Source organism: Eleutherodactylus coqui, chromosome 6, assembly GCF_035609145.1.
Source record: "Eleutherodactylus coqui strain aEleCoq1 chromosome 6, aEleCoq1.hap1, whole genome shotgun sequence".
In the NCBI taxonomy this organism is placed as follows: Eukaryota; Metazoa; Chordata; class Amphibia; order Anura; family Eleutherodactylidae; genus Eleutherodactylus; species Eleutherodactylus coqui.
The window spans coordinates 177,537,832-177,560,658 of NC_089842.1; the positions used below are offsets into that span (position 1 = coordinate 177,537,832).

At 43.2% G+C, this 22,827-nt stretch overlaps 1 protein-coding gene across 1 annotated transcript in view; it reads left to right on the top strand.

Moving 5' to 3' along the window:
- TYRO3 (TYRO3 protein tyrosine kinase) overlaps positions 1-22,827 on the top strand; it is a 173,954-nt gene that overhangs the window by 90,208 nt on the left and 60,919 nt on the right. Inside the window, exons 6-7 of the mRNA XM_066608303.1 lie at positions 7,483-7,598; positions 21,144-21,321. Coding sequence (XP_066464400.1) covers positions 7,483-7,598; positions 21,144-21,321 — 294 coding nt within the window. The remainder of the gene's footprint in view (positions 1-7,482; positions 7,599-21,143; positions 21,322-22,827) is intronic.

The window sequence follows — 22,827 nt, forward strand, 5'->3', positions numbered from 1 at the left end:
GTCCTGTACTTCCTTTCCCTCATTTCCCATTCTGCATTATTCTGTCTCTGGTCTAATCCACATCATGGCCAAATGGTTAGTAAATCCACTATAATGTACACACACTCTATAACAGCAGGAGAGGCAGTGTTTGTGGAGATTGCTGACACTGGTGTTAATTTCATAATACTGTCTAAGAGTTAGAAGGCGCAAACCAAGACTCGACAGTCCTAAAATGTGCCATACTAATCTCAGTAGCTCTGCTGAAAGATTAGAGTCCTAAGGCTTGTTTACACGGCCGATTATCGCTCAAACGACAGTTTGAGTGATCATTTTGCATAAAGTATTAGGTAGCTACTCAGATACTTTAAATACCAATTAAGTGTGCAAATGAAGCCTTCCCTGAAGGCAGTTAATAGCCAGAGGCTATTATCTGTGCTCAGCATTGTTTCTCCATGGAGAACAAAGGATCTATTAGCATTCCCTGTGGAGAACTGCTGATAAAAGTGAACAACGATTTTTAGGTTGGACTAAATTTAACAATCAGCTACCAGTGCACGAGAAGCACGCAATGGCCTCACATTTACACGCAATGATTAGCGCTAAAACGATCGCCGATTTGGTTTTTTTTTTTCTAAGCGATCATCAGCTGAGTGAGAGGCAGTTAGAGGAGCTGTGTCAGGAACTGGAATCCTGATCCATAAAGACCAGTTTGGGCCCGTCGCCCTGTCTGACAGAGGATGACACCCCGGGTGGGGGTTAGTGACTGGGACCCAGTGGGTTGTGGACATTTTAAGCTGTATATGACCAGTGTTACTGCTGTGCTGTGGAAAAAAATGCTGGCAGGCGCCAATTTTAAAAGAAATGCTGTCTCTGGAGCATCTGTCTACACATTTGGTGGCTATTTCCAGTCTAAGTGGTCGGCGATCTGCAGGCAAGGAACCCCACTTGGCACACCACCTATTAGTTGGCTTAGTTTAGGCCAAGAATTGTGCCAACATTTTGACTAATTTAGTCCATGCCATTTTTTTGTACAAGTTGGAAAAACGTGCAAAACTTTTCTAAAGGCACAGTAAATAAGGCGCAAATGTAAGACCATTTTCTGGTGTAGTTTTCTATTGTATCTTGAATTGTAAATCTTCTCCACTGTGTCTGCAGATCTGTCAGCCTGTGAGTGCATAGGAGCAGCATATGAAATAGCCCCTCCCCAACGCCCTAGCATCCCAGTAACTACAGAAACTCCATTCCTAGCAACACACAGTGAATTGCAGAGTGTCTAGAAAGGCGATTCCTAGTGGCAGCCACTTCAGACTTAATTTAAAGTGGTTATGTTACGGTATACACACCCTTGATATGCCAGCCCGGGTGCCCTAGATCTCGCCCACAACCCCTGTCCCTGCCTGCTTGCCTCCACTCCTGGCTAACCCCAGGCGGGCAACTGGGCGGCGGTCCCTACTCTCACTAGGGACTGAAAAAGGGACGCTGACTTACCAGGATGGAAAGGGTAGAACACCGACAGAAAAGGCAGATGTAAATAACCAACACTAACAATACTAAGCAGAACTGAGGCAGATGAAAAAACCTGGCAGATAATAGCAAAGTATAGCAGACAAGATGACAGAAGCAGGAGACCAACAGAGGCAGACTAGCTAGCACACTGAGGAAAACCAATAACTGGCAGTGATTGCAAGTCTCTATCTGACCTTTAAGCAATAGCCTCCGCCCAGGGGCGGAGGGAGGGAGACAGCCAACTCCCAACAGAACACGACAAAAGGGAGCTCCTGCATGGCAGCTGCACTCACAGGTTAACACCTGCTGGGTATGGCATGAAGCAATAAAAGTCTGTTCCTGGCAGCATATATCTATATTACACTCAAGTTCAGCACTATGGAGCAATTCCAGCAACCTCATTGGTTCTGATTCACAATTCCAGCAATCTCATTGGTGGTTTGGCTTGACTGATTCAACCTCATTGGTTGTTTGGGTTCCCTGACTTAACCTGATTGTTAGTGCCGAACTTGAGTGTAATATAGATATATGCTTCCTGGCACACTCAGGAGGGAAGTTACAGCTCAGGTGAACTGGAAGGGCTGCAAGCCTAAGGTCCAGTGTGGACCAGTGGAAGCGGTTGAGAAGCCGTGTCAGGAACTGGGAGCCTGATCCATGCAGACCAGTTTGGGACCATCACACGTCTGATAGAGGAAGACTCCCTCTAGACACCCTGAGCAGGGTTAGCGATGGGACCCTGTGGGTTTGTAAACCCTGAACTTATGCACATTATAAGACCTTGAGTTTGACAGGGAAGGACGACCCTAAACTCATACCCAGGTGGGGTGCTTATATGGCCATTGTTTGCTGTTATGTTTAAAATGCTGATGCTGCGTTCACTGTGACCTACAACAGTGCAAAGTGGCATATGATATGCTGGACTGTGTTTGTATGCTGAATATCTTTGCTGTGCTAAAGTGAAATAAACGCTGGCAGGCACCAGTTTTAAGGAGAATTCCCGTCTGCTGAGTGTTAGCTGCCCAGCAGGTGCGCCATTTCGGGTCCGAGAGTTTGGCGATCCACAGGCGAGTGACCCCCAACTTGCCACAAAGTGTATTACACGATTGATAAGATGCACAAGCCATTACATGAGCAGGTGTTGTCTGAAAGTTTAGCGCCCCTTTAAAATTTTACAAGCCTGATTTTGTTGTCTGTTACAAGCAGGCATTAAGGTTGATTTCCAGTTTAATAAAATTGTTCTATACAGTGAACATAGAAATGGAATTTTTTTAATAAAAGATGTATGTTTTAGGACAACTGATCTTGTAGACTCATGACTGATGACCATTGTAAGCTATGACACAGCTTATAGTGATCATGGTAGAGTGGGACTCCATTCCAGGTTTCACTTCTGGGACTCCAGGTTTCCAGACACAATTTTTGTCTTTAGCAAGATATTGCACTTCTTTCACCTTTTTTGTGCGCGTGTGCGTGTTCCTTACAGGTCCCCAAGCAGATGATTTATAAGGAAAGGGGTTTCCAACTTTCTATTCTCTGGCCGCTGATGAAGTTGGGTTAACCATTTTGAAATCTGTATTTGAAATATAAGCTTGTGTTTGGGGTTTGGCTAACCTACTGTTATCAGATTTCTGCTGTTTAGCTGTTAATACATATTAGATAAAAGTTGAGAAAATTCAATTTTTACTGCAACCAGCCTCAAATTTTAAATGTGTGGAAGTCTGATATCTGTGGAGGGGGAAAAAATATTTGAGTATGTTGTATTCCAGAATGTTTCTGAAAGACCCCAATTAGAGGCAAGACCCTTGGAAGATTCCTTACAGGGCTTACCTATAATGAGGTGGTTGGAGGCTGAGCATACCCCTTTCCAAAAGACTGCTTTCTGCTGAGACCCCTGCTAATTGGTGAGCACTGCATCTCCCTCATTCTAGCAGAGTGCTGTGTCCCTATGGCTGCCTTACCTGCTCTTCGGCTGCCTCTGGCAGCTTAAGATGGCTTGCATAGAGGTCTACAGAAAGCGCTATACAACTCTAGAAGGCTGTCTTCAGCTGCCGGAAGGAGCTGAAAAGCAACGAAGACAGCAGAGAGGGCACAGGACTTAAGTGAGCGCTTCAGCCACCTTTTTCTAGTGGTCAGCAGGTGGTCTCCGTAGTGCGACATCTCCGGATGAATATTTTTGACTTGTCAAAATTTAGTTGAAGGTCAGCTACTCTTTAACACGGAGCCATAGTAACCAATTTGGCCAGTGTAGGTCTGGCCGGATGAAGGAGTTGGTGAGCAGCTTGTGCTGGGATACTTTTGTGGCTATCTTCCCTCCTTGTGCAGCTTTCTGACAAGCAGTTATTCTAGTTGACCTGAATTTCTGGTGTGTCATAAATCTACTCACTCCCTCACAGACCTGCCTTATTCCTACCCCCCCCCCCCCCCCATCCTTCTTCCCCCAAAACTTTTGGTGAAAAAAAATACTCTGCTACATTCTTGTACATGGTTGCATGGCCATCTCCATCCACTGTCCCCTCTTGCAGATTGTACCAACATAATAGAAATAAGATCTAGAACATTAACCATAATGGTTAAGCAGCCCCTTACATTTTAGCAGGAGGTAGGTCACTGCCAGACGCCATTTTTCCCCATTTCCTCAATAAAACAAACCTTCATAACCAAGATGCCTACATGCTATCTAAGGACACAGGTTGTATTACTGTAATTTGAAAAGCATGACGTTGACGAAGTAAGGCAATATTTTATGGCAGCTGATATAATTATATTTGGGGGCCATGGATTTATTATCTGCAGAGATTACTGAAGAAGAGGAGAGATGTAGACCCAATTAGTGTGTTTTTTTCCTATGAGTTATGACCCAAGGATATGAATACTGCTCTCAGCTGCTAATGGCTGGGAAAGAGTTTCAGAGATGGAATGCAAGTCTGAGAATACAAAACTTCAAGCATTGCCTGATTGTTATGCAAGTCCATGCTTCTACTGTGTGGTTATGGATGAAGACAAAGAGAATCTAGGTCAGAGCTAAAGAAAGTGGGTGAGCCACTGATCTGTGTAACCATAAGCACATGTAGACATCCATCCCCTAGGCATAAAGCTAACAATGCCGAAAGTTTGATGTCTTCGCTTTCTAGCGACACCCTGCGTGTAATGTGAAGTCTGAGCTTGTATATGTAACACAATTATAGGACGTACTATTGTTTGCCTTCCTCTGGAGTTTTATTGTATATGTTACATTATAGTTTGAAACACTTGCATATAAATGACCTATAAATCTGTTCATCCTGATCACTGATGACTATAATGGTAGAACAACTCAACTATCAAAACTATCATGACACATAGAGTAATTGAAGTACCAAGGGATAAAGAAGGGATAAAGAAACAATCTATATGCTGTCTTGGCTCTGGGGAAAACTGGATGATAGAACTGTGATGGTTGTCTATGAATCCTGCTTCTTTTTAACCTGCTTTTAGTGCAAAAATGTCACTAGGAGTCCATAATTATGGCTACCCTATAATAAAGATTTGAAAACAGGTAATTTTTTTTCTTGTGGCCCTTGACCCTAACTCGGGACCCCACTCAAACTTTGCACAGTAAGGAGGCTGACACAAAGCAGTTCAACTGAAGCACTCTATCTGGGGGAGCTAGGGTAATGGTTACTAAGGATATGTTCACACAGTAAAATCTGAAGCAGATTTTTATTTTTTTTTTGCACTGATTCCGCCTCTAAAAACTTTAGCAGAAATCTGCGGGTTAGCCATAAATTTCTGCCTAGGATTTATACTCTGCAGAATACATAGCAGACATTTGCAGCTTAGCCATGGATTTCTGGTTCGGTTTTTAGAGGCAGAATCCAAATGGAAAAATCCATGTTGGATTGCCACGTATGCACATACCCTAACTGTGCACTGTTCTTGGTGGTTACAGCATAAGTCTCAGATGGCATGGGGGTTGCTAGTAGTAAGTTACAGTTTCTATTAAAGGGGTTGTCCGGCCATAAACATTAGGTCTCATTACTTCTGTTTGCCCAATACAATGCACTTTGTAATATACATTGTGCATTGTAAATTAGGCAAACAGAAGTTATTCACTTACCTTTTGGAATGCCCCCCCCCCTGTGTTGCTCCTCGGTTGCCATGGGTTCCGACAAGTCTCTTGTCCTCTTCTTGTCGGGACGACGGAGACACGCTTCTCCAGCACAGCTCTGCGCATGTGCAGAAGAACTTCAGCCGCTGGGAAGCTCAGTTCTGCCTGCAGGGGAGGCGTGGCTGCTGGCTCTTCATCTCCAAGGTAAGAATGAGTGGAGGGGCGGGCTCTCGCGGGGGGGGTGGGTGGAGAGGGAGAGATGGATGGATGTGTGCAAGGGGGGGGGTGCAGTGGTGTGTGTGTGTGTGTGTGTGTGTGTGTGTGTGTGTGTTCGTGTGTGTTCGTGTTCGTGTTCGTGGTGTCTGGAGACCCGGCTGTCAGAAGTTCCGGGGGAAGGGGGAGGGGGGGTGGAGAGGGAGAGATGGATGGATGTGTGCAAAGGGGGGGGGGTGCAGTGATGTGTGTGTGTGTGCAGGGACCCGGCTGACAGAAGTCGGGGGTCACTCTGGGAGGGGCACTATGAGGGCATGTGTGTGTGGGGAAATGTTTTGTTTTACTTTACTTTAGCAGGGTGGGGGGGCAGTAGGTAGCCTTGCAGTGGGGGGCTGCAGGAGAGTTCTCTCTCGACTCTCCCCAGCCCCTCTCCATTCACTATACACTCATGCCAAGATTTTATCCTGAACCATGAGTGTATAAGTGTCCCCTGGCTACAACCCCTCTGAGTATAGTATGCAGCAGGGGGCGGGGCCTGGGTGGGGAGAGACTGTAGAACAGTTCAATAGAGGTGGGCATGTCGTGGGCGGGGCTAGGACGTGAGCTGAGGGAGGCCATGAAATCCTGCCTTTTCATGTCTCTTACTACCATCGGGAGCGCGCACACAGAAGAGGGAGAGCGCAGAGCATTGTGGGAAGGCAGCACAGAGGCGCCATCTTTGAAAGCTGCAGTGAACATCAGATTCTAAGGTAATAAACTGACATTGCAGCTGATCTGCCGGCCGGTTTGAGCCCCTGTATGCTGTGTGCTACTATCCTTACTGAAAGGGAAGCAGCAGCATTATAAAAATTTTTACCCTGTGTGACCGGACAACCCCTTTAAGTTTACAGTACAGTGGTCTCAGTTCCTGTAAAATTCAGATTGCAACTCGCAATTAATGATACCCAAGGCTTAACGAGCTGGCTGAATTTCAGTCTCTGGTCACACAAATCAGCCAGGGCAACATGCTCCACTTAGACAGGTCCAAACCCAACCACAGGAGCACAGATAAGTTTGTCTGTTGATAACTTCTGGCCAGTACACTGTCATTCCCTACCTCTGCCATACTGATCATAAAGACACCACCTTATATCAAGTGACCCTACCTAGTAGAGAAGCCATGGGGCGCCACATTACTGCGTCAAGACACATACCAGAGACCCTGCGCAACCCATGCATTGCCACTTTTAATACTGTGTGGTATTGTAATTGCAATTACATGGATGCAGTACCTAAAAGAAAATGCATGTTTATAGAGCAGTTTGCTTAAATACAACATACAATAATATCACATTGGCTACCAGTTAATGTCACTGGTGTGGAACAATACATTTTACAGAAGGTATAGTTTTATGTATGGTTTGTATTGGTGCACCCCCTTACTGATCACACCTTAATAGCAAGATCAAGTCAGAGATGTTATTCAATACTGTGTATTCATATACTTGATAAGCCCTGGGAAGAGGAATTTTTAAATACGTACACCATACCTATAAATATGCATTTGGTAGGTACATCCACTGCACCAAGGTCTTATTACTTCAATTACTATGCATTGCTATTTTCAAACTGGCAAATGTCTTGGCTAATATTCGATACGTCTTGTGAATTATAACAAAATATTATATAATGTGCTTTCCATTTTCATTTTTCAGGGCTGCCACATCCACCATACAAACTGACCACAGGTGAGGTGACCAGCACAACAGCAGCTGTGACCTGGAGTCCAGGGTTTGACAACTATTCTCCGCTTCTCTCTTGCACAATGCAGGTATATTGCCGTGTTTTACTACTGAACTTTTAAGACGATACCATTTTAAGATTGTGGTTTTGCAACCATTAGAGCTTATTTTGTGCAAAGGCAGCAAGAGCTCCAGAAAGCAACTGAAGGTGTGATTAATAACATTCTTAGTGTTTAACAAAAGGATTGAACAATGTATCTACATTAATCCTTTATATGTGAAAGAGAACCTGTCTCCACCATCTTCTCCTAAAACTGGCTTTACTGGCTGGCAGGGCATGAAAAATCAATCATTGCTAATGCCTTCTCTTTTCCTAATGAGCCCATGTGTCTCTGCAATTAGGTTCCAAAGTTATCCTGTGCCGTATACAAATCAGCAGAGAAAAATCATCTGGCCAAGAAGAGCCTCGCTGATTCATGAGCTGCGGAGCTAATCACAACCCTTTCTTTTAATAGGCAGTTTGTTGCATCCCCGATACACAGGAAATCCTGTCGATCAAGACCTAAGAGGGCAATGACTTGACTCTTCTTGGTTCATTTGCATATGGTGGGGGATAACTTTGGAACCGAATCGTGGAAGTATATAGACTCATTACTAAAAATTGATTTTTCAACCCATGCTAGGCAATGAGGTAAATTTTAGCGGTGAGATTATGGTGAGCAGTTCCCTTTTAATCACTTAAAGACCTTCTGATAAAAATTTACTGCAGGCAATCCAATTCCTTTAACCTATATTATGAGAGTGTGTGTGTGTGTGTGTGTGTGTGTGTGTGTGTGTGTGTGTGTGTGTAAATAAAAATAGTACACAAGCTGAGTGGTCTTTTTGGACCTTAAAAAGAACATAACGTAATGTGTGATCTCAGGAGGTAGCTACGTCCAACCTGTGGCATTGGTGGGTGCCCAACCGTGACAGACTTTCATCTTCCTACACCCATAAATTGTGAACATCATGTGGACACCTCCTCAGGATCAACCAGCACAAACAAAAATAAGGGAAAGTGGTGGAAAGGATGATGGCAGGAGGATAGATAGAGAGGATGGAAGTTCACCACTTTCTGCATGACTTGCAAGAGAAAATTTTGAAATTCAGGGATGTCTTGGTACAAAGACCACAGATGCCAGAGTATCGCGCCCATTGAACAAACCTTTAGATTTAAGAATGTTGGGTGCCCAGCTGTCGAGACTGACGGGAATCCTGGAAAGGAAAGCAGAAGCAGCCAAACCCAGTTGACAATAGAGACAACCATGAAAAGAGTAGTTCAACATTGCATGAGCTTTACGACTTGGGACTACTACAATTGGGATGTGAGAATGAGAGACTAATTCCCATATGAAATGTCAGTCTGCTATATCCGTAATAGATTTTGATGAGGCTTACCTATGTATGTTGGATAGTTTTAGGGTGGTTTAAGATTTGTTTATAGAGAAAAGAAAATTAGGCCTTTAGAGTTGGGATGAGAATCGTAGATTCTTTCAAAAATAGAGAAAGATGGAAGATCACGTCTCTTACAATACACAGAGAAGATCTTACAAAGGAATGAGATGGGATCACTATGTGACATATGTTGCTAAATCCGTTTTACTAGAAGTAGAAGGTAGCATAATTATCAGAACCTGGAGGAAAAAGGGGACTATGCCAGGGAGATATTAGAATAAGAATAATCTTTATATAGTGCCAACATGCGCTTACAAAACAGGAGAACAGATACAAGAAACAAAGATACAAAAACCACGGTTACATCTAGTAATCAATTGATGGAAACAGTATCAGTGAGGAGCCTGCTCTAACGAGCTTACATACTACAGATAATGGGGTGATACAGAAGGTAAATGGCTGGAGATGTACAAGATAAGGCGAGATGGAGAGTGGGATGCTATACTCCTAGACAATGGTCAGACTTCAGCCGTGTGGGAGCGGAATCTGTATGACTGCAGGGGGCGGTTGATGGCAGCTAGCAGGGATTGCAGTCAGTAGGTCAGGTAGCATGTTATCAGGGAGACTAGAGGGGTTTGTTTTGGGGTATGTGGTACGCCTCCCTAAAGAGGTTCGTTTTTAGAGCATGCCTGAAGTTTTTTGTGTCTGGGATTGCCTGGATAGCTTGGAGTAGCATGTCCCAGAGGACTGGTGCTCTCTAGAGAAGTCTTGGAGGTGGGAATGAGAGGTTTGGGCTAAAGGGGCACTTAATCTGATTTCGTTAGCAGAGTGGAGGGAGCGGGCTGGGTGGTGTATAAAGATGAGGGAGGCAATGTAGGGCGGCGCGGTGCTATAGAGAGTTTTATGGATAAAGATAGTGAGTTTAAATTGAATTCTATATTTGAGGGCAGCCAGTGCAGTGACCGGCACAGGGCAGAGCTGTCTGATTAGCGGCTAGTCAGGAAGATGAGCCTGGCTGCCGCATTCAGGATGGATTGGAGAGGGGAGAGTCTGGCGCAGGGGAGGACGGCCAGCAGCGAATTGCAATAATCGAGCAGAGAGTAGATGAGGGCAATAGTGAGTGTTTTTAGCATGTCCACAGTGAGAAAGGGGCGGTCTCAGGATTATATTAAAGAATCCTAAACCCCATGAGAGTGTTGTAGGGTTGGGTAAGGGGACGGAGACTTAAATGCGTAGGGAGCCGCAGTAAGACAAAACACTGGATTGGAAGGGGATGGATCTTGGGGATATTCAGACACCTCCACATGGGTGTCTTTTGACAATGAATATGTTTATAAACAGTGTAGTGTTTTTTTGTATCCAAAAGCCCTTTGTCCTTATGTGACTTATAAAAATCACCCGTCCTAAATAAATTTATTGTCCCCAGATCTTATTGCTGTATCTGTGCAATACCTTTCCATTGAGAAACCTTTCTTTCACCTCCCGGGCAATGCATACTTTTACACCATGACTTGAGCAAGGTAAAACGCATCTCCCGAGTCTCATAAAAACTCCAGGTTACTATAGTAACTTGCAGGGTGCCAGAGATTGGAAGATAAGACTGTTTGACATACGGTGAACAAAAACGGCTATAGATAGATGTTGCAGGCTCTTCATCCCACTGTAATGTACATTAATAATACAGACATGTTGCAGAGGGACATTCCTGTTTTCTGCCTTTTTATAACAAGCCCCTTTTTCTTGTGTCAGACAATAAACAAGCTAATGTCCTTGATTATTTTTGTCAGTCTGCCTGTGGTTCAGTAGTTGTGCTGACTCAAAGTTTTATGGGTCTGACTCATGCAGCATCTTGAGGATAAAAATACTTATTTACTTTACATTGCATAATCCTTAATATTTAAGTAGCCTGGGGTGTTATTTTCTCTGTTTACGAATGCTTCTAACAAAATTCAATTTTATAGATTTTCAACCTTTTTAGGGCTCATGCCCACGGGATACGCCCACGAATTTATGTCGCGGTAGTACCGCGATTAAAAACAAAGTGCCTGATGGTGATCGCGGAATTCTGCGGTCTCCATTAATGCTATATTAAGGGTGAATCCCCACAGATGGATTTTTACCGTGTTTTCCCTGGCGGAAATCCGCAGCTATTAGGTTCTATTGAACCTAATGGCTTTCCGCCTGCCAATGCTCACATGCGGAATTCTACTGCAGATTTCCGCAGTGGGAATTAAATTGCGGCATCTTTGATTTGCCGTGGATTTACACCGTTTGTGGAAATTCACCCTTAGGTAGATGCAGCTCTGGTAAACTAAATTGACTATATTAATAAACTTGATGTAGTTTGGATAGATTAGTCATACTGTGTCCCAATTGTACTTCACACCTACAAGCCAGTAGTTTTCTTTCCTTTAACACGCAAGCACTTAAACACAGTAAGGATCTATTCATACTATTCACTAGGTATGTGCAACTCAAAAATCTCCCAACATATACACCACACATACTGTGAAACCTCTTCAAAAGGCCACATCATTGTCTAAACTAGATTTCTTGTAACATGCTATGCAAGGCTGAAAAAAGACAAATGTCCATCCAGTTCAGCTTGTTTCCAACCCCCCATGTTGAACCAGAGGAAGGCAAAAAAAAAACACGGTAGAAGCCAATTTACCCCCTTTTAGGGGAAAAAAATTCCATTCTCACTCCATAATGGCAGTCAGAATAATCCCTAGATCAATAATCTTCAGAGAAAAGTTCCTTCCTAACTCCAAATCCGGCTGTCGGAAGATCCCTGGATCAATCCTATTTGCACAAATCTCCTATTCAATGCTGACCATCCATCTTTAACCTTTTAAATGTGGACATGTAGCCTCATAGACCATTTCCAAGTCTAGATTTCAGATTTGCGTACCCCCCTCTTCATTATGAATTATGCGACATTAGTAAATTTTATAAGTAAACATTGATTTACTTCTACATGTTTTTTTTAACCCCTTAATACTGCAGGGCGTACATTTGCGTACTCCAGTGTCTGGGTGTGTATGAAGAGAGATTGCGGGGCGATCTCTCTTCATATAACATGGGCGCCAGCTGTTTCTTGCAGCTGACAGCTGCCGGCAACAGCTCAGAGAAGCCACGCGGCTTATCGGAACTGTTAACCCTTTAAATGCCGCTGTCAATTCTGACAGCGGCATTTAAATTCCCCGAACGATGTTCAGGGGTACCAAACGCGTCCCCTGCAATGAGATTGCAGGGAGCCATGCGGGTGTCATGGCAGCCAGGGGCTTTCTGATAGGCCCCAGGGCTGTCTTGGCAGAATGTCTATTGAGCTATGCCTGCTCAATCGCAGTATAATGTAATGCTGTGGCATTACATCATACTGCATGAGCAATTAAAGCATTGCAGGTAAAAAAAAAAAAAGTTTTACTAATTATTTTAAAAAAGTAATAAAGTTAAAAAAACAACCCTTTTTTGCCATATTTATAATAAAAGAATCTAAATAATGAAAAAAAATACATATTTGGTATTACTACATCTGTAAAAGTCCGATCTGTCAAAGTAATGCATTATTTATCCTGCATGATGAACATCGTGAGAAAAAAAAAAATGCCAGAAATTTTCGCTTTTTTTGGTCACCCTGTATGCAAGAAAAAGTGTAATAAAAAGCATTCAAAAAGTTGTATGTATTCCAAAATGATACCAACACAAACGTCCAGCAAAAAATGAGCCCTCGCACGACTACGTCGACTGAAAAAAAAAAGTTATTGCACTCAGAAAAAGGGGCGGCAGAAAATAATTAAAAAAAAATTAAATACAGCAAGATTAAGTACAGCAAAAAAAGTATTAGAAGTTTGGTATCGTAGTAATCATACTGACCCATACAATAAAAGTTATCGTGTTTATTATGTTGCAGTTTGTGCGCCATAGAAACAAGATTCTCCAAAAGATGGCGGAATTTCATTTTTGTTTCATTTTACTCCACTTAGAATTTTTTTAAAGTTTTTCAGTACATTTTATAGTATCGTCACATTACATTAACTAGTATTACATTACGTTACATTAACTAGTATCGTTGAGCAATACAACTTGTCCCCAAGAACCAAGCCCTCATACAGCAACATCAATGGATAAATAAAGGAGTTACAATTTTTTAAAAGAGGGGAGAAAAAAACTAAATTGGGGGGGGGGGGGCATGTGTTTCAGGGATTAATTATGTATCATCTGCAATTTAATACAAACAAGTTATTGTAAACATGCAGTTCATCATTGCGCAAAAAAACTCCAGCACAATATATAGGAGACTGAGACCCCATGTACACGGAAATGTAATGAATAATGCCCACAGTTGAAGGTTAAAGGGAGTCTGCCACCATTTTTATGTTGTCATCTGTGAGGGCAGTATAATGTAGTGACAGTCACGCTGATTAGTGATAGGTCTGCAGCAGTAGTTTGGGAGAAACTTGCATTTTATTCATATCAGACACATAACTACAGAAAGTAGTTGTCCATATATTCATTAACTTTGGTTAGCCCTGCCATCTGCCCACTGATTGACAGCTGCACAGTAATTGGAAGATTGCTGTCAATCAGTAGATGGAGAACCTGATGGGTAGGGCTAGCCTACAGCTCATGAATTTCAAGGACTAGTCTTCTGCGTGACTTCTTCAAGTGGAATGCAGGTTTCTCCCAATGAATGCAAGCGTTCTGAATGTAGATCTATCACTGTAATCGGCATGCTTGTCACTGCCTTGTGCTGCCCTCCAGAGAGGTGGTGAGAGATTTCCTTTTAAAACTACATCTTAGAAGACCATTTTTTCAATGGAATTTTGGATGGTTGTATCAAAGATGTTTATCTTGGACATATGCAGCTGTATACTGTGCAGTTGCTTACTTTGCTCATAGACTGCCATTGTAGAAACATCATATACTGCACAGTGTAGTGGCCCAGAGTTAACAGGGCCCCTCCATAAGTATGAATGCATTTGCCTTCTGCCTATGTTTTGTCAGTGTCTTTTATGTTGCACGAATTCGATGTGTATTGCACCTCTGCAGCACTGAATGGGTTAATATCTGAGCTATGTCTGGAAAATGTATCTTGTGTGTCACGTGACCAGTTATATATATGTGATTGCAAGATGTATACAAGTCAGTCAAAAGGGAGCCCAAGCTAGTCTGTGCAACGTGGAGAAGTTGGAGAGCGTGGAGACTTTTGGTGACTAGGAGAGACTGCCTTGTCTTACAAGGGACCTCAAAATGGAAGAGGCTGAGTGATTGCCTTGTGTGTGCCCTTGGCCCAATTCACCCAGGTTTTCTCCCTATTGACCTGGAGGACAGAGAGTTAAAGGAACCACCATGCAGCATTGAGTGCCCGTCTTCCAAATGTGAGTGTTGACCGGTAGAGAGCTGGAGAGAGAGTGAAGGAGAGTGGCCGGGAACAGAATCCCGTAGATAACTGGGACTGTGGATTTGTCTGTTATCCTGTAAATCCTGCCTGTCACACCACTTTTGTGTTCTGCACCATTTTTCCTGATGGCGTGTGTAAAAGTTGGACTGGAACTAGTTCTGCAAGTAAACAAGCGAGGAGATGGTGGAGCTCTTTGACAAGGCCGGAATCTACCACACTATCTTCTCGGCTGTGGGCCTGCCCCTCGGACGCTGCAACAGTATACAGTTTTTTGGTTTTTTTTGGGTGCCAGGCTACATAAAAAAAGCACAGCAGGCTATATTTTTCTATGCTCAGAATATTTGCCAGATACATAGGAGTCTAGCCGCTGCACTAAAAACTATTGTTAGCTTGGCTTGCGTATTGAGCTAGAATAGACCCCAAGATGTGGTAAGGGTTTGTTTTTATGATATTGCTGTTTTAAAGAGCAATTAAATTGCTATTCGCCCCTGGATGGGTATACTGGCATGTTAGTTAGACCACTATTTGGAATATACTAAAAGGTCAGTATTGTAAATTTCCTATATCACGGCATTGGTGCGGAGTATCGTAATTGCACAGCACCTGGAAGGGTGCTGAAGACATATTGAATGTAGAGGTCTATCCATAGAGAAGATTGGAAAAACCCCTTTTAAGTTGTCAAAAAGATACTCTTTTATGTTTGCTTTTGCCTATAGAAGTCTATGTAGCCAATATATAGATGTCTTCTCTTGGCTTAACTTTTTCCGAGGCGATTCTTGTTGACAGGCAAGTTAAAAAAAAACAAAAAAAAAACACACAGACCTGCGATGGATGGCTTCAATGGATGTCATCTACTGGCTCCCATGTTTTGTTTTTTTTTGTTTTTTTTGTTTTTCTTTACTGGATGACTGAGTGTTAGCTCAAACATATTTGGTCACTGAGCTATAGGTTCCCATTTTAAAGAAAAGTGCACCTTTTAATATATTATATATTTTTTTATTTTTTTACTGGATAGAGGAAGAATGCATCAAATGTGTTTCCTAACGAAATTCAATATTGGCTAAGGGTGGTCACATCTGTATGTGGTGTGAGTGGAGCCTCTGTTGTAATATTGCCTTAATAGAAATTTTTGTGCAAATTAGAACTATATGCCAGGCTCACATGAGTGTGTGGTGACAGCGTATTACGCACACTGGTTTTGAGCATGTTATACGCTGTATCAATTTACCATAGGCTCCTATGTTGCTGTGCTCACACACATTGCTCAGAATGCGCATGCAGGAAAAATCACGGCATGTTCTATCTTGGCACGTAATACATGCACATACATGCTAAGATAGTGCATGGCAATTGGCGTCGCACAGTTAATTACGCCTTTAAAAATTATTCTAGTAGGAAGAAGTTATGAAATCAAGTAATTATCATAATTTTCAGCTAACCTTTTCTCTAATCTCATGTTCCTTTTTATCCTGTTCCCCAATTCTTCAAAGCTGGTTTCCGGTGTTCTATCCCCGAACACCTTACTTGTAAGTCTTGCATGTAAGAGATTGATTACTCTACCCTAAAAAAAAGTTGAAAATTATTTCATGGCCTTGTACAAAGATGAAAGCTCTAATCGTCCTCGAACTAATATTTCACCCAGAATAGATTTAAACTGCCATGCCTGATTGGGCCTTAGATGTGACTACTGCTGTAATTTCTCAACATTAGTAAGTCTGTTGATTCAGCAGCCTTACAAGCCAGACACTTCAAATGAATGAAACAGACTTGCAATATCACACTCTATGGCCAAGTGTCACTGTTTCTAGAACGGAGAGACCTTTCTTTTATCCTCTCTGCTTTATAAACTTCAAAGGGGTTCTCTGAGACTATAACATTGATGGCCTATCCTTATCCATCAATAAGATTGTCAGGGTAGGGCTCTTGCAAGCCTCCGACAGTCAACTGATTTCAGGGGCTGTAGTGCTCTAGCCCCACCAAGTGCCATGTCCCATTTTAGTTGCTTGCCAAGCAGAGCTTCGTAGTTTTCGTAGCAGCTGTTCGTTACTACTGTTCAGACTGAGTTGCAGTACCAAGCACGGCCACCACCAAAACTATGGAGCCATGCATGGTAAATGGTGCAGGGCACATGGCACTTGCTGGAGCCTTGTGGCTCTTTAATATCAGCTCAGTTGGGTTTGGCTCTTTCCAGCCCTTCCTGATTTTAATCGTCTATTTAAAGGATAAACCATGAAATTTGTAATCCAGAAGAAAGCCTATAAAATTTAACTCCATCTGGTGAATTTTAAGCAAACTTTTGGTTATTAACCCACACCCACAGATCACTTATAATCATTTCATCTTTATATGATTTTATAATGCGTTGGAATTGGAAACGATCTGACTAATTTGCCAAACTGCAAGTGCCGCCCTGGCATTGAACAGATGGGAATTGTCAAGAATTAGAACTGCATATCAAGCACCGCGCATGGATAAAAATGGAGTGTTGAGATTAAAAAAAAACTGACACTTTTTCTAGTCCCACACAATCACTTTAACTTTTCTGTTCCTGTAATAAAAGATCTGGAGAACCTATTAAAAATTTAATTGCGTTTGTGTAGATTTCAGCCATTCTATGATAAATGGTGCTTGTCAGCCCGTATTTTAAAATATTCCTTCAGGCATTAAAACTTTATATTTTATCTCACAACTTCACATTTCCCATTACCCAAAGGGTCATTCCTGCATTCTTGAAATACCCTTTTCTCCACAAGCAGATTAGCAGTTTAGTGCCGTTTATCGTTCCTCACGCTTTACTTCCTAGAGTAATATAATAAGTATTTCAGCTAAATCCCTTTCCTACAAGTGACTTAAACTGAAAACACATGCCAAAGGCATTAACCCCTTTACCAAGTTCCCTAAAATATAACTTTTATTAGACAGAAATTTAAATTCACATGCTAAATGTTAAAAATTCAGATTCCAGCTGCCTGAAACAAATACTCATTAGGTAAATCACCCGTATAAGATTATAGATTTGCCCTATTTTCCAAAGACTTGAGTGGAAGACTCAAACTCTCTCCTCAGTATAGGAAACTGCTTGAAATTATATGATCACAATCAGGGGCAAGGGATTACATATGAGAAAAATCATCAGGTGATACACCAAAATGCAGGTGAAAACCTGCCCTAAGCTTTCTATGAATCAAGTGGAAGACTCAAACTCCCTCCTCAGTATCAAGGGGAATCCTTAAACAAGCACTCATGAGAGAGGGCAAAATGCAGCCAAGCAAACTGTGCTGAAAACACTGCTGTTGGCGTCCCAACATGTTTCGCCAGCTCCCTGGCGTCCTCAGGGAAAATCGAGGCTAATGCTTTTCCTACAAGTGCGCGTTGAATTTAGGCTAAGCAACAATGCTTTTCATATGGGATGCACTTGATACCTTTTTCCTGCTGTCTGCAGTGACTATTTAATATCTGGTTCATTAAATTTTAGAAAAAATATTTAATTTAAAATGTCTTGAATTGTGTTTTAATTAAGGGCATGTGGTTGAGTATTAAAATGAGTTAATTTTGTGATTTCTACCAATTAATTCACCATTTTACAAAGCAGCAACAGAACACATTCTTTTAAGCCAGTAGTCTCGAACGTGGTACTCAAGCTACTGTTAAACCTCAAGTCTTGCATGCATAATTAAGATAAGCCATCTGCCCTTCTACCATGCCAAGCCTTCATGAATTGGGTGGCGCTATGGCATTCTGTCCTTAACATACGACCATGGTAGCCTGCAAAGTAGGTGAGGTGAAGGGAGAGCCTCCACCCACCTTCGACCCCTAAAGTTCTAAACATTGGGGGTGTTATTGTTTTATTGTTGAATAAAGGTACAGTGGAATGCCTGATATGTGAAAATAATAGCTTTCTGCCCTAGTACGGTGGCCATGTAGAAGGTTCAAATAACCGAACAGCAGTCTAATGGGAACGCTAGCTCGGTATTAGTGCTTCTTGACGCCACCGGAAGCTAGGGGTTTGACAGAAGAAACGCCCCTGTCACACCCCCAGCCCTCAATTAGCAGAATACCTAAAGGTCCTAGAAGCTGCTGCAGTGGATGAGGGGAAGAAGCTGGCTGCCCATGTCAGTAAACTGCGGACCCTGTGTCTTCCTCGCGGCTCTGCTGCAGCCCTGTTATCTATAACCTTCTTCCGTCGATGACTGTCTGATGCAGATGGGCAGAAGCAAAGTGGCATGTGAGTGAGGCGTGAGTGTTCAGCGCCGCACTACCATCCCTCTTGTGCTCCTGCAGTGCCGCCTGTCAGTGTCGCTATGCCCCCCGCGGTGCTGCCTCCCTGCTGGCGCCCGCTATCTAACAGTCACATTGGGAGGAGGCTGGACGGCTTGTGGTCTGCCGCCGGGAGAGGCTGGCCGCCGCTGTTGCCTTGAGGGAGCGCAGCTCCCTGTGTGTTACCTGGCAGTGTGCTCCGCCGCCTACACAGCGGAGTGTCCCGGGCCACAGTGGGATCCATCATGTCCTCCTGCACTGTGTCGGCGGAGGCCCTTACTCTGTCTCTGGGCCCGGCCCTGTTGCCTCCCTGCTGCTGGTCGGTAGCTTGCACTCACATCGGGGGCTGGGTGGGATGCTTCTGTTCTGCCGCCGGGAGGGGCTGCGTGTCAGCAGCCCGGGCCGCAGTATTCTTTTGTATTCCTTCATTAGTGGCCTGCCAGGACCTGGCTACTAACAAGCTGTGCAGCCAGTCAGCTTCAGGGGGCGTCAGCCCCCTGTCAATCTTGACTCCACCTGCCGTTGCTGGTGGCTTCAAGATACACTATATGGCTGATGTGTGGACCACCCAGTTGGGTGCAGCATGTGTCACAGTAGTAATTGCATTGCCAGAAGTTGTAGGTTCAGGAAGCAAGCTGGTCAAATCCGTGCAACCAGCTACCCCAAAATTTCCAGGCTGAGATCGTCCTCTGAAGTATGACTCTGTGGGCTGCCCAAGTTGTTTGAGAGAGAGCCACACCATACCAATTTGCCCAGTGTGTTAAACTGTACTTGATCACCCTGTGGGCCATAAGATTGTTGAACTGTAACTTTATAAGTCTTCTTTTACACAGTGATAAATCGTTAGCACGAGCAAACAATGACAGTCTGGCACCATCATAACCCCTAGACAATATGCCCACTGTCTTGACGTCACTCTGACCTCTCTTCCCCCCCCCCCCCCCCCACACAACCAATCTCTGGCCCGAACATGCCCCCTGCACCTCAAGAACATTGCAAAAATCCGACCGTTTCTCACCACAGACACACTAAAGACACTCATTGTCGCCCTCATCCATTCTTGACTCGAATACTGCAATTTGCTGCTAATTGGCCTTCCCCTCGCCAATCCATATTAAATGCTGCAGCTAGTCTTTTCTTTCTCTTCAGTCGCTTCCTGGACGCCTCTGCGCTATGCCAGTTGCTGCACTGGCTGCCTATCCACTATAAAACTCAATTCAAGCGTCTCGCCCACAAAGCTCTCCATGCTGCCGCACCACCGTACATCGCTTCCCTCCTGTCCATATACCACCAAACCTATGCACTTCAATCTGCCAATACATTTAGATTAAACACCCCTCTAATTCAAACTTCTCACTCCCGCCTCCAGGGCTTCACCAGAGCAGCACCGGTCCTCTGGAACTTACTACCCAAAAATATCCGGACAATCCCCAACTCACAGAACTTCAAATGCACCTGATCTCCTGAACAGATTCTCCCACCTCACTTCCACCATAACACGCCCCATGCCTGCTCACACATGTCTGGACCACTGCCTACCTACGGCACCCCACATTCCCTATTTTTGCCTCCCTTTTACATCCCATTCCCCTATACCTCCTGCAACTCCCTGGTGCAGATTCTCCCACCCTTATCTCTAATTTGATTACCACATGTAACTGTTATACCCCTGTGTTGTCAAAGCGCTGTGGAATAAGTTGGCGCTATACAAATGAAGATTACAATTATTATTATATTTGCTTGTGTAGCCTGTTTTATACGGGCAGATAAGTAGTTAAGAATTGCGTTCGCAAATTGGTGTGCCAGTGAATGTGAACAGCTAAGTGATCTCTATTCACAAGCAACGATATGCGAATGAGTTAACGATTATTTTTATGCCTGCACAAAATGAACAATGAACAAGAAGCAAATGAATTCTCATTCATGATTCGTTGGCTGTGATTACACTGAACAATAATTATCATTCAAATTCGCATGATCAAACGACTTTTCTTTAACAGTTGTTCCATGTAAAAGGACCATAAGTGGTTGCTCTGGATAGAATAAAGTTTCATGTGAACAGCATCCTCTTGTCCCGTGTCCTGCTTGAGTATTTCGGGAACCAACTCGCACTAAGCCAATCAATGTCTAGACTCATAATCACTTCCCAGTTTAATGCCGTCTGTTTTATGGCTTTCTCAAAGCTGTTATTTTAATTCAAACAAAATTGCATTTTACTGCAATTGCCAGATACGCAAAAGTATCATAGGGTTTGAGATCATGCTTCATTTGTTTGAAATCCCAGCATCTTCTACGTGTGGCACAGCCATAGAGGAGGAGAAGCCACAATATAGGAAACCTTCATGTACCAAGACTTCAGTCGCTATGGCCTGGCTTTCAGTTCCCCTACGAATAGTCTTATCTGTACCTTTTTTCAAGAGAGCATTTTATTATCAATTTACAAGAAAACTGAATACTGTCAATGCCACCCCCTTACTACAGCCTGTCTTCTATATTTTCTGATGTGTTTCATTTGATTTGTGTTGCTTTAACATTTTAGGTACTGCTGCTTCAGGACCAACGGGAAATGTATTCACAGAATATTATCGTACCACCCTACAGCGTTGTCTTAGATGAACTTAAGCCACAGAGCAATTACAGCATTCGTCTGCAGTGTGCTAATGAAGTAGGAAATTCAGATTTTACGGATTGGCTACCTTTCCAAACGATCGAGTCCGGTAAGTTGTGATGTGTTGGTTATAAATGACTTATACACTATACACACTGCTATATTTCACATAAAACTGCAGGATGATGTATAGTGCTCCCCTAACTTCCAGTAGTTCTTTCTGACTGATCTATATTGGAAACCAATTACCAGTTTTCTATAGTTACCGTTTCATTGCATAAGCAAATGTTTAATTTCTCTGTAGCACTACCAGAGAGAGAAATTGGCGAACCAGCCTGCCTAACGAGTGAAGCATCTGCTCTGAAAAGAGCAACTCTGCAACAGGATCCTGGGACTTACTTAGGGCGCCTACCCACTGGCGTTGCCGATTTTCGTGCGTGAAAAACGCAGCGCTTTTCACGTGTTTTCCGCGCCTTTTTCGCGGCGTTTTTAGCGCCTTTTTCGTTAATTTACATTGACAATCATGGGTGCATTAAGAGAAAAATAAGGAGACATATGCAACTGACAGTTCCTATGTGAAAAATTGCAACGAAACGGAAAAAAAACCCCAAATGGACAAGAACGCATTCTATGCTAATTGCTCTTCAGAAAAAACGCAATTTAGCATCGCAGGAAAAAAAATCGCCAGTGGGTAGGCACCCTTAGATGGAATAAAGGATAGAGACTAGCACTTGGGATGAAACCTATTTGATAGCCCCAGTAAGCACACAGGTACACCTGGCAAAAGGCACAATTTTGAAGGAAAACCACCCAAGGAAATAAGGAAATAAACTGATGCAGAACTAGGCATGGAACAGTACACAGACGAAGCATTATGCAGTCCACACTACCTAACAGAGCAGAGATACAGAGGAATCCTCTGGTCAGAGGAGCAGATTTAAATACCTAAAACAAATCACTGACTGGCTGGCTGTCATCCCTGCCAGCTTATCAGCCGACAAAAAGCTTGTTTCCCCCTTGGCATCTACAGTTTTGAATGATGCTGCGGCATAAGCATCATGTGGTCCGGGCCTGATGCTGTGATGTCACCTAATACCCATCCCTGAACTCAGAAGCAGCTGGTATTTTAAAGTGTATTCTCTAAACCAGACCATCCCTTTAAAATTTTAGTGACACGTTGAAGTGTATGACAAAACAGTGGGGGGCATTTAAGAAGGCTTTATGTCAATTCTCTGGTCTAGAAAGGTAGCTACATTGTGCACAAGGGTCGGTTGCGGAAAAATTCTGCAACTTGCTAGCTTTGTGTGTCGGCCCCAACAATCTTTTTGAAAAGTGGGCAGTGCTTGTTGGGAGGGGATGTGGCCACCCCAGACCAACAGGTTTATATAGAACATGTTCCAAAAACTGGCGCAAATTATGGCATAAATGTACGCCTGGTCGGGACATTTCCATGAAGGCACATGGAGGTTCAGGAATGCATGAAGAGGTGTGTGCCTCTTCATGCATTCAGTGTGCCAGGGTGAATCTTACTAAGCCTGGTGTCAGAAATAAACTTCCTCCAACGAGAACACTCTGTCTAGGGCCAGATGTATGTAAAAGTGTAATCACTAAAGCA